Source organism: Primulina eburnea, chromosome 11, assembly GCF_022965805.1.
Source record: "Primulina eburnea isolate SZY01 chromosome 11, ASM2296580v1, whole genome shotgun sequence".
Classification (NCBI taxonomy): Eukaryota; Viridiplantae; Streptophyta; class Magnoliopsida; order Lamiales; family Gesneriaceae; genus Primulina; species Primulina eburnea.
Genome location: NC_133111.1, coordinates 24,680,737 through 24,691,944, shown reverse-complemented (window position 1 = coordinate 24,691,944; position 11,208 = coordinate 24,680,737). Strand labels below are relative to the sequence as shown.

The following is an 11,208-nucleotide window of genomic DNA, read 5'->3' as shown; positions in this document are numbered from 1 at the left end:
TAAACAATGCCGGATGTCACCGATGCTTCGGACTCGGGGCGTGACATTTAAGTGGTATCAGAGCCGCCAGGTTCATAATCCCGCTGGGATTTTGACAGACAAAATTTGGCGAAGTCAAATTTTGGGCAAAAGCCTAGTGTATCTCAATTTGAGTTCAACATTCATATAATCCTGAAGTCTAACTTTCATCTGTTTCCTAAAATTCGAATAGACTTCAAAAATGTATCCCTTCAATCGTTCTGAAATCTCTTAGTATCGAAAATTTTCCACGACCGCTTTGTTTCTATTATTTGTGCTTTTCCACCCTTTATACGATTCTGATGCTTTACCTTCCATTTTTATCCTAGGAAATGGCTGCCCCTCGTACTCGCGCACAGGCTGCTCTCCGTATGCGTCAGCTTACCATCGATAACCACGCTAGGGAAATAGCAACTTTAAAGGCGCAACTGGCCAAGGAGAAATTGGAAAGGCAAGAGCTTAATGAGATTAGACACCTGCTAGAGTCGGACGTACAGCGACTCACTCATCATTTGGATGTGGCTGAAAGTCAAATGCTACAGATACCGACGAATACGATTCGCTTCGCGCGCTTGGTCTCAATCAACAAGGTTTTACTTGAGAGGATAGAGACAGAGAAGGATCGCACTGCTCAGGCCCGTCAGCGCCAAGAGGAGTTCATCGCCAGGCAGGATCGGTACATTTCGAAGATCCACGGAGCTATGGACAGGCTTCAAGACCAAAATAACTACCTACATTCAGTAATAGAGAACATGGAGGAAGGAGAAGTAGCACCGATGGAGGTGGATGGAAACGACAGTGCCAGTGACAGCGATGATGGAGAGATGTTCGATTAGATTATCATTATCATAAAATATTAAATTGTAGCAAATTTGTGGCTAAGAAACTATTATGTGAAAAATTATTTTGAAACCATCTATTTACTTTCTGTTATTGTACATTAACGATTTGACGAGTATCTTATCTATAAAAATGTTTTTTTTTTGTATCTTTATAGGAAACCGGTATGGATCTCCAAAGTTTTAAAAATGAACTTCAAAAACAACTTCAAGAAAAGGAGACAGAAATTAAAATACTGAAAGAAAAGAATGAAAAACTTGAAAGAGATAACTACCAATTAAATGTGAATAACGTATGCATGGGGGAAGATCTTCGAGACGCCAGAGTCAAAGAGAAGAAACTACGTGAAGACGTTAGACGATAAGCCGCTTATCATCTGGAGTCGGAGCATCAACACGGAATCACCAAGCAAGAGTTGAAGAACATGCAAGATAGGGTTTTTACGCTTCAAATTCAGAAAGATATTCTTCTTAAAATCCAACGCCATCTTCAAGGGCGGATTGAAGAGCAAGAAATCGATGAGAAAGTAAGCCAATCGAAAATACAAGAGCTGCAAGAACAAGTTAACCACCTTGATCATCAAAATACACAACTGCAGAATTTCATTGAGCATCTGCAAAATGAAATGATCAATATGGAGGAACTAATGGAAGCAAATCCGACGGAGGAAGAAGTTAACGAAGCAATAGGGGATGGGGAAGTGATAGATGAGTAGAGAGAGAGCTCTAGAGTAGGCTTCAATTGTATCTAGAAGTGTTTGATCAATTATTTGACAAGATTGGTTGTATGAAAACTTTTTACAATTTAATGAAATTATTTCTTTGATTAAATATAGTGGCAAAAAAATTAACAAAATACATGTTTATAGGATATGGCAGGCAGACCTCCACGTCACAACCGTAATCCTCGTGGCGATAATCAAAACGAGAATCCTCCACCACCACCACCTATGGTGAACCTCAGCCAAGAGGATATGATGGCAATAGCAACTATCGTAGCCGCTATATTACAAGGAATTGTGAATCCCCTTGCCAACGCCATACAGCCACCACCTGAACCGCAACCCCGTGGAATTAAGTACCATTACGAATCTCTCAGGAGGAACCGAGTTCCTGACCTTCGATGGAAACCCAGACCCAGAAGTCAGTCATAACTGGCCTAAAAACGTCGAATCACAACTACACTTATTGGAGGTACCTGAAGAATTGAGAGTAGAGGTTGTTACACTGTTTCTAGAGGATCGAGCTAGGAAGTGGTGGGAGACTGTGTCGCCATCTTTGGCGGAAGTGGAGGAAATCACATGGCAGATTTTTAAGAAAGAATTTCTGAAGCAATACTATCCAGCCGAGTTTCGTCTACAAAAGCTGAATGAATTTGAAAATTTCAGACAGTCACCGGACATGACGGTAATGGAATACACGTCGAGATTTAATGATCTGGGAATTTATGTCCCCACAATTATGTCTGACGAAACCATGAAGATGCATCGTTTCAAAAAGGGACTCAACAGCCGAATTCAGTCGGCACTGGCAGTATTCAAACCTAGCAGTTTTGCAGATTTAATGGGAGCTGCAATGAGCACAGAAACTGATATCAAGAGGCGCGAGGAAGAAAACAAGAACAAAAGGCCGATGATCAATCAATCTATTCAGAACGGCCCCAAGTTTAAGAAAACAAACTATTCAGGAGGGTCTTTCAAAGGGAGTTCTAGCAATGCTAGCAATAGAGAAGGGAAGTGGTGTGACACCTGTAAGCGGTATCATATCGGAGAATGCTACCGGAAGTCAGGGGCATGTTTTAAGTGCGGAAACGTGGGCCATCGAATTAAAGATTGTCCAGACAACAAGGACAAAGGAACAGGGCCTAGCAAACAACAAGAAAACAAGACTAATGCTCGGTCTATGCAATAACCCAAGAGGAAGCCGATAACAGCAACGAAGTGGTGGCAGGTACCAGCTTACTCAAAAAAATGCCTGCATATACTTTGTTTGATTGTGGTGCCACACATTCATTTGTGTCTAGAAGATTTGCCAAAAAGCTTAAACTTGCGCATGATATTCTTAGTGAACCGTTAAGAGTAGCAACACCTGCCAGCAAAACAATTGAAACTCAAAAAGTGTATCGAAATTGTGAAATTTGTATCAATGAGCAAACTTTTGAAGTTGAATTAATTCAACTCAATATGGTTGAGTTTGACATTATCCTCGGAATGGACTGGTTAGCTAAAAACCATGCCATTGTGGACTGTCAAAAGAAAAAAATTAGACTTCAGACTCACACTAAAGAGGAAGTCTTATTTCACGGGAAATCCAAAGAAAGAAAATTCCTATTGTCAGCTTCGCAAGCCTGGAAGGCTATAAAGGGAGGAGAAGAAATTTATCTGGCGGTAATCAATGAAGTCAAAGAAGAAGAAGTCCCAAAGATGGCGGATATTCCAATTGTTCAAGAATTTCAGATGTTTTTCCTGAGGAACTACCGGGTGAAATACCCGATAGAAAAATAGAATTTGAAATCAATTTGTTCCTTGGTGTTGCACCAATATCAAAGGCACCATACCGAATGGCACCAGCTGAATTGAAGGAGTTAAAGGAGCAACTCCAAGAATTGCTGAACAAGAAGCAGATCCGCCCTAGGGCATCTCCGTGGGGAGCCCCAGTGCTTTTCGTAAAGAAAAAGGACGGAAGCATGAGGCTATGTATCGACTACCGGGAGCTAAACAAGATCACCATAAAGAATAAGTACCCACTCCAGAGAATTGATGATCTTTTCGATCAGCTAAAGGAGCCAAAGTTTTCTCAAAGCTTGATCTAAGATCAGGATATCACCAGTTGAAGGTCAAAGCAGAAGACATCCCTAAAACTGCTTTCAGGACAAGATATGGATATTACGAATTCACAGTAATTCCTTTTGGCCTAACGAATGCTCCTGCAGTGTTCATGGACCTGATGAATCGAGTATTCAAACCATATTTGGACAAGTTTGTAGTTGTCTTCATAGATGATATCCTTGTATATTCATCAAGTGTAGAGGAACATAGAGAACATCTGCGTATCACTTTGCAGACTCTGCGTGAGAAGGAACTTTATGCCAAATTCAAGAAGTGTGAATTTTGGTTAAAAAGTGTGGCGTTCCTAGGCCATATAATCTCTGAATTAGGAGTGTCAGTAGACCCTAAAAAGGTGGAGGCAATCAAGGATTGGCCACAACCAAAGACAGTGACTGAAGTAAGGAGTTTTCTGGGATTAGCAGGCTATTATAGGAAATTTGTGGAAGGATTTTCTTCGATAGCCATTCCACTTACCAAAATCACTCAGAAAAATTCAAAATTTATTTGGAACGAAGCTTGTGAAAAAAGTTTTGAAACTCTGAAGTCAAAACTCACATCAACACCAGTACTAGTTCTTCCCGAGGACGGTAAGAATTTCACTGTATACAGTGACGCTTCAAAGGGAGGATTAAAGTGTGTGCTTATGCAAGAGGGTCAGGTAATTGTGTATGCTTCACGGCAATTGAAAACATACGAGCATAATTAACCCACTCATGATTTGGAATTAGCCGCAGTAGTATTTGCACTTAAAATCTGGAGGCACTACCTTTATGGAGTAAAATGCGAAGCTTTTACTGATCACCAGAGCCTCAAGTACATTTTCACTCAAAAGGAATTAAACATGAGATTAAGAAGATGGATGGAACTTCTCAAAGACTATGACCTATCAATCAATTACCATCCGGATAAGGCAAATAAAGTGGCAGATGCATTGAGCCGGAGGAACCCCGGAAAGGTGATTTTATCGTCACTATCAGTGCAGCCAGACCTCCAAGAAACCATCAAACTAAAGCAAAGTCAAGACACCAGTACCTTCAAGATAAAGGAACAAATTCAGGAAGGAAAGATGCCAGAATTTCAAATTGATGAAAAAGGTGTCCTCTGGATGAAGGGTCGATTGTATGTGCCAAACATCGATGGAATTCGAGAAGAGGTAATGGCTGAGGCACATAAATCAAGATTTTCAGTACACCCGGGAAGCACCAAAATGTACAGGGATCTGAAGAATAACTACTGGTGGAATGGAATGGAGAAGGACGTAGCTGTTTTCGTTGCAAAGTGTCTAACCTGTCAACAAGTCAAGGCAGAGCATCAGCGGCCTGGGGGACTTCTGCAACCATTGGAAATACCCGAGTGGAAGTGGGATAACATCTCTATGGACTTTGTAGTCGGGTTACCAAGATCGAGGCAGGGTCACGATGGGATTTGGGTCATCATTGATAGACTGACCAAGTCTTCCCATTTCTTGCCCGTACGGATGAATTATAATATGGAGAAATTAGCCGCTTTGTATATGGACAACATAGTGAGGCTACATGGAGTCCCGGCAAGAATACTGTCTGATAGAGACCCAAGATTTGTATCAAGATTTTGGAAGAGTTTCCAAAAGGCTATGGGAACCAGGATTACTCCCAGTACAGCCTATCATCGTCAGACTGATGGCCAAACTGAGAGGGCAATTCAAACCCTTGAAGACATGTTGAGGGCATGTGCATTGGATTTTCATGGAAATTGGAGTGAGCAGTTACCGTTGATAGAGTTTGCCTACAATAACAGCTACCACAGTAGCATCGAAATGGCTCCGTACGAGGCACTGTATGGTCGAAAATGTAGATCGCCCTTATACTGGGATGACGTCGGAGAAAAAGCTATTACCGGGCCAGAGCTCATTCAAATAAATGTTGATAAAGTGGCCATAATCAAAGAAAGACTCAAGGCAGCTCAGGACAGACAAAAAAGTTGGGCTGATTTGAAAAGAAGACCATTGGAGCTAGAGATCGGAGAAAAGGCTTATTGTCAAGGTCTCACCAATGATAGGAGTGGTACGGTCAGTAAATCTGGGAAGTTAAATCCAAGGTATGTGGGACCGTTCGAGATACTGGAAAAGGTGGGAACATTAGCTTATCGACTGGCTTCACCACCTGAGATGTCCAGAGTACATAATGTTTTCCACATCTCATAACTATGAAAATATGTCCCCGGCCCCGAGCCATGTACTTGAAGTTACACCACTGATGATCGATGGTAATCTGAACGAGGAACTCAAATACGAAGAAGTCCCTATTCGAATAGTGGACACAAAAGACCAAGTGTTGAGACACCGGACCATTCCATCTGTCAAGTTACAGCGGTCAAATCATACCGAAAGGGAGGCCACTTGGGAACTTGAAGAAAAGATGCGCTCACAATACCCTTATGTATTCAACAATTCAAGCTGATCCAAGTTTCGATGACGAAACTTTCAATAAGGAGGGAGGGATGTGAGAACCCGGAGTTTTCGATCCGAAATCAAGAAAGTAATATAAATTTAATGGTTAGCTTGAAATAAGCTCAACAAATTTTGTTACAACTAAATAAATAGAATTTTAACTTAAATTTTCATCGAATTTAACTCAAGGAAATAACTTCAAAGCTCGGGAATTTTCTTAAAGGGAAGCCAAGCTGCAACTAACCACGTCCATCGAAGATTTGGCACGAGAGGAGAAAAACCCCAGCTCAAGGACATGATCTGTCATCTCAAAGAAGCTCAACCAAGTTTGTCCTAACAAGACCATAAAGGGAGCTAAAAGATGAACTAAGGGTTTGGACAAATTAAGTATGTAAGAAATGACTTTTGAGTTAACCCATGAAGGAGCTGCGGGAGGAGCTATGGGCTAGGACACCTTTATTTTGTAGGAGATGGCTCTTGGTGCTTGGCATGGAGCTTGACCACATTGATGGCAACATTGAAGGCTTGTCTTGGAGAGCAAGGTGTCGACCAAGGGCTAGTTTAGGGGTCATTTCTTGGCCTATAAATAGGAGAGGCCATGCCATGCAAAGCCTTATAAATTTCAAGCCAAAGTTTCAGCCTCCTCTTGCACTCACTCTCCAAAATTTCGGTTTTCTTCCTTCACTCTTCACAAATTTCGGCCGAATTCAAGCAAGGAAGGAGGAATAATTTTCGTGAAGTTCAAAGTTCATATGGTGCCATGTATGTTTTTTTCGAAAATATCATGAAATGCATGTCCACCTATTTTTTTGAAAATCAGTGTTATGATTTGAAACTCCGATCGATTATGTGTTTTCTTCTGTTCTTCGAATTCTTTGATTCCGCTGCATCTGCCTGAAATTCTGATAAGTTCTGTCTGTTAAAAATCTGAAATTTTTGTTACACTGTTGCGAGTCAATTGGAAATGGGACGAGAATTGTGATTCTGTCTGGCCCCCAATGGTGGGTATAAAACCATTTCTGTTTGGCCCCTTAGAGGAGTAACATATTGGGGACAATTTGACCATGGAAATGAGATGAGTAACAGTGTTCTGTTTGTTCTGATATGATCTGTTTCCGAACTGTTCTGAGAAATCTGTTTCGTTCTGAAATATCTGTCTAATGTTCGTTTCTGTTATGATAAGTTATGTAGTAATATTTGAAAGATTGTTAAAGAATTGTTTTAAAGACTTATGTTCTATATGTATATTTGGAAATCGATCGACCCCCCCACTTGCTGAGTGTTTCCCAAAACACTCACCCCTTACAAATTCAAGATAAGAATGAGGAGCAGATTGATGAGGAGGAGCAGGAAGCTTTTTGGGGATGGTGAATCAATGATCGATAGCAAGCTCAAGATTTCGTACTTTTCTTTTGTATTCGTTTTTTAAAATCTCTGATGTAATTTTCATTTTTATTGTCATTGTAAGACAATATTTAATTTATGGAAAAGACTGGTTTTCGGCAATTCGATACGAGGCTTAATTGTTTTCAAGTAATTGTTAAACAATGCCGGATGTCACCGATGCTTCGGACTCGGGGCGTGACACTACTCTACTGTTTTGTGCGGTTGATTTTTTTATTAATCTTGAATAATTTTGGTTGGTGGAACAATTATTTTGCTGCTGATGGATTTGTTTCAATGTGCTTCATGGGTTACTAAATTTTTTTCTTACTTTCGGAGTTTAAAAGATAGAAATCCTTCCAAAATATGTAAGATAAAAAGATAATGGATGGAACTATGGGAAGATGGTTAACCTAGAAAAAATTTCTGATGAATACTATGCAACTTTTGCCAATATCTTGTTGGAGGATTTAAAACAAAACCTTGTCCAAAAGCCCCAGCATGTGTTAAGCAAGAAATGTAATATCAAATTGAAGAAAAGTTAGCCGAAAAAACTGTCATGGATTCCATACCTCACTTTGATGATATTTTTGATATAGAATAGCAAGGAGATGATATTGATACACACGGGTATCCCTCTTCTCGTGGAAAGCAATTGACATCTATTTATTTCTCGGTCAACTCCTCAATATTCTTGTCCAAAAAACTACGGTCATTAGGTCCTATAAATTCTTTCTATAATCTAGACGCAAAGAATCAAAATGATAAAGCACCCCAATTTAATGAAGTTCAAAAAAAGCTGAGGCCTGATGCAGTTCAAAAATTTCCAAGGTGGATGCATGATGCAAGGATCGCATTCAATGCGGCCAAATATGATAGCTTCAAGCCAATAATCGAATCAATTAGACAATATGTTCCTAGGATAAAACAACCTAGTTACCATGAGGTGGGAGAACCTATTTTAAAAGAGGAAATCAACAACATAAAGCTCATTTTGAGACAAAATGAAGAGAAGATGGCGAAGAATGGTTGTATTTTAATGGACGATGGGTGGAGAAATAGAAAGGGAATATCTTTTATCAATTTCTTGGTGAATACCCCAAAAGGCATCATGTTTATTAAATCAATTGATGCATCTACCTACTCTCACACTCGTGAGAAGCTGTTTGAGTTACTTGACAAGTTTGTGCAAAAATTTGGGGTTAATAATATTGTTCAAGTGGTCACTGACAGTGCATCAAATAATGTTTATGTCAGATACTAAGTCACAATGTCTTTAACTTTCGTTAATTAGTTTCATTAACTATCCTTTTATTCTATTGCTTTTTACAGGAAAGAAATTGATGGATAAATATCCAAACTTGTATTGGGCCCCGTGTGCAACACATTGTTTGGATATGATGTCTGAGGACATGTTCAAAATGCAAGATTTGAAGAGGGCACTTGAGCGGACAATTCGTGTTAACAGATATATTTACAACCGAACTATGTTGTTGAACATGATGAAAGAGTTTACCGGCCAAAGAGACCTTACCAGGCCAACTAAAACTCGTTTTACCACCGCTTTCTTGACTATTAGAGGCTTTCAACAGCATAAACAACATTTGAGAAAGATGTTTATTTCAGAAAATTGGAGTAAAAACAAATTTGCAAAGGACCAGACTGGTAAGCAAGAACAAAAAATTATTTTGATGCCTTCGTTTTGGAAATCTATCATTTATGCGACGAAAATTGGCGACCCATTATTGGAGGTACTTCGGTTGGTGGATGGGGAGAAGAAGCCTATTATGGGTTATATATACGAGGCAATGGATAGGGCTAAGGAGAAAATAGCAAAATACTTTGGTAATAATGAGGATATGTACAAAGATGTTTTTGAGATAATGGACAATAGGTGGCAGTTGGAACTCCATCAAGATTTGCATGCAACGAGTTATTTCTTGAACCCTCGGTTTTTTACTCAAATTCTGAGATAGAACAAGATGATGAAGTAGTTACGGGTTGTACAATGCAATCAGTAGTTTGACTTTTGATCATGAGACGGAGAGAAAAATACATACAGAGTTGTTAAAATACAAACAAGCCGAAGGTGTTTTGGGAAAGATGTTGAAATCGAAATGAGAAAGGTTGTATCATCACATATGAAAATATGTTTCAAGGACAAGTTTTTCCTTATTTTTTGAAATAAATTCAATAAGAAATATTAATATAATCATTGTTATTAATTAGTTGCATGGTGGAACTCATATGGAGCTTCGACACGAAAGTTGTAAAGACTTACCCAAAAGATACTTAGTCTCACTTGTAGCTCGTCTGGTTGCGAGCGCAATCGGAGTGTGTTTGTACATGTAAGATTTTGAAAATATTACAATTTTTATTTTTTATTACTATGAAGTTTTAGGAATTTGTTCTCGTGCCACGTGCCTTGATAAACATGTATAAATAAATGCAGTTTCATTCCAAGAAAAAGAATAGATTGGAGTAAAAACCACCCCTAAATGATTTGGTGTTCATCAAATACAACCTAGCTCTAAAGCATAGATATGATTGTCATGACATCATCAATCCTATCATATTGAGAGAAGTGGATGATAGCAATGAAAGGCTGCTAGGGAGACTAGAGGATGAAGAGTCTGACTTTGTTCATGATGGTGATGATTTGACTTGGCAAGATGTTGTATATTTTGTTGGAGTATATGAAGCTCTTTATAAATTGAGGAAATCCAAAGGGCCTCGAAGGAGACCCCTAATCCTACGCAGGCCTCAAAGGCGCCCACATCTACACCTATAGGAAGCTCGAAGGCGGCCACATCTAAGTCTAGAGGGAAAAAGCCAATTGGAACATCTACTACACTTATTTTGTAGATGAGGATGAATTTGATTTGGTGAAGAAAACAAAGAAGAGAATGACTCCGAATTTCAAATGAAAAGGATGGTCTCGATCTTGATGAAAAAGATGGATTTTAAATTAAGTTTTTCTAGTTTTAGAATTGAGGTTTTATATGCTTTGAAATTATATATTTGTTATTTAAGAATGAACGGTTGAATTGATGCTAGTATACGCTATATATTATATATTTATATGCTTGTAGCGCTTTATTTTCAAATATTCCTCGCTACGCGATTCGCTATGTGCTATAGCCACGGGCAACCTCTACCATGACTGACAACAATGAGTAAAAACAAAATAGAGTAATAAAAAATGTGACATGACAAACATATCTTCATATGTCAGCTATATGCCACACAAAATTCCATAAAGTACAAGTAAACCTTTTTTAGTGCTTCACCCTCTTCCAAAGCTTTTTGTGCTTCATCTACCATTCCTTTTTAACCTGAAAAATGCACCAAATAGATTGGTATTCAACACAGTCTATAATGCGTTCAGCCTATAGCAAAATACTGAAATAAAAAGGCAAAACTAGAGAGGTGACATTTGTAACGTCCCGAAAATTTGAAGGTCCACTTAAACTACACGCATGCAAGTTATCAGTTTCTCATCGATTTTAATTAAATTATTTTAATGCATTAAATGTATTATTTTAACATGAATAAGTTTTTAAAATTCTTGGTTTATTAAAGTTTCATGCATTAGAGTTTTAAGTTGCATTTTTTACTCGAACGAGGAATGGAGACCGAGAATAATTAGGAAAAATAGTTTTTATTGAACGATTAATTTGTAATTATTTAATATGAGGTTTTTTAATTGTAT

The 11,208-nt window shown here is 38.7% G+C and overlaps 2 protein-coding genes across 2 annotated transcripts; both read left to right on the top strand.

Moving 5' to 3' along the window:
• The first annotated feature begins 2,827 nt into the window (after positions 1 to 2,827).
• Positions 2,828 to 3,361, top strand: LOC140805473 (uncharacterized). Its single transcript, XM_073161744.1, has one exon. It carries the CDS (start codon positions 2,828 to 2,830, stop codon positions 3,359 to 3,361), a length of 534 nt encoding a protein of 177 aa, XP_073017845.1.
• Positions 3,362 to 7,900: 4,539 nt separating this feature from the next.
• On the top strand, positions 7,901 to 9,472 carry LOC140805472 (uncharacterized). The gene is made up of 3 exons (XM_073161742.1): positions 7,901 to 8,015; positions 8,243 to 8,728; positions 8,829 to 9,472. The coding sequence occupies exons 1-3, from the start codon at positions 7,901 to 7,903 to the stop codon at positions 9,470 to 9,472; spliced, it is 1,245 nt and encodes a 414-aa protein (XP_073017843.1).
• The last annotated feature ends 1,736 nt before the right edge of the window (positions 9,473 to 11,208 follow it).

What these genes read in the sequence shown, in the direction of transcription:
- LOC140805473 (XM_073161744.1), top strand. Translation starts at nt 2,828, where the DNA reads ATGCCTGCATATACTTTGTTTGATTGTGGTGCCACACATTCATTTGTG.
- LOC140805472 (XM_073161742.1), top strand. Translation starts at nt 7,901, where the DNA reads ATGGTTAACCTAGAAAAAATTTCTGATGAATACTATGCAACTTTTGCC. An exon ending in GCATGTGTTAAGCAAGAAAT is followed by an intron (nt 8,016 to 8,242) that starts GTAATATCAAAT and finishes TCTATAATCTAG; the next exon opens with ACGCAAAGAATCAAAATGAT. An exon ending in TGTTCAAGTGGTCACTGACA is followed by an intron (nt 8,729 to 8,828) that starts GTGCATCAAATA and finishes TGCTTTTTACAG; the next exon opens with GAAAGAAATTGATGGATAAA.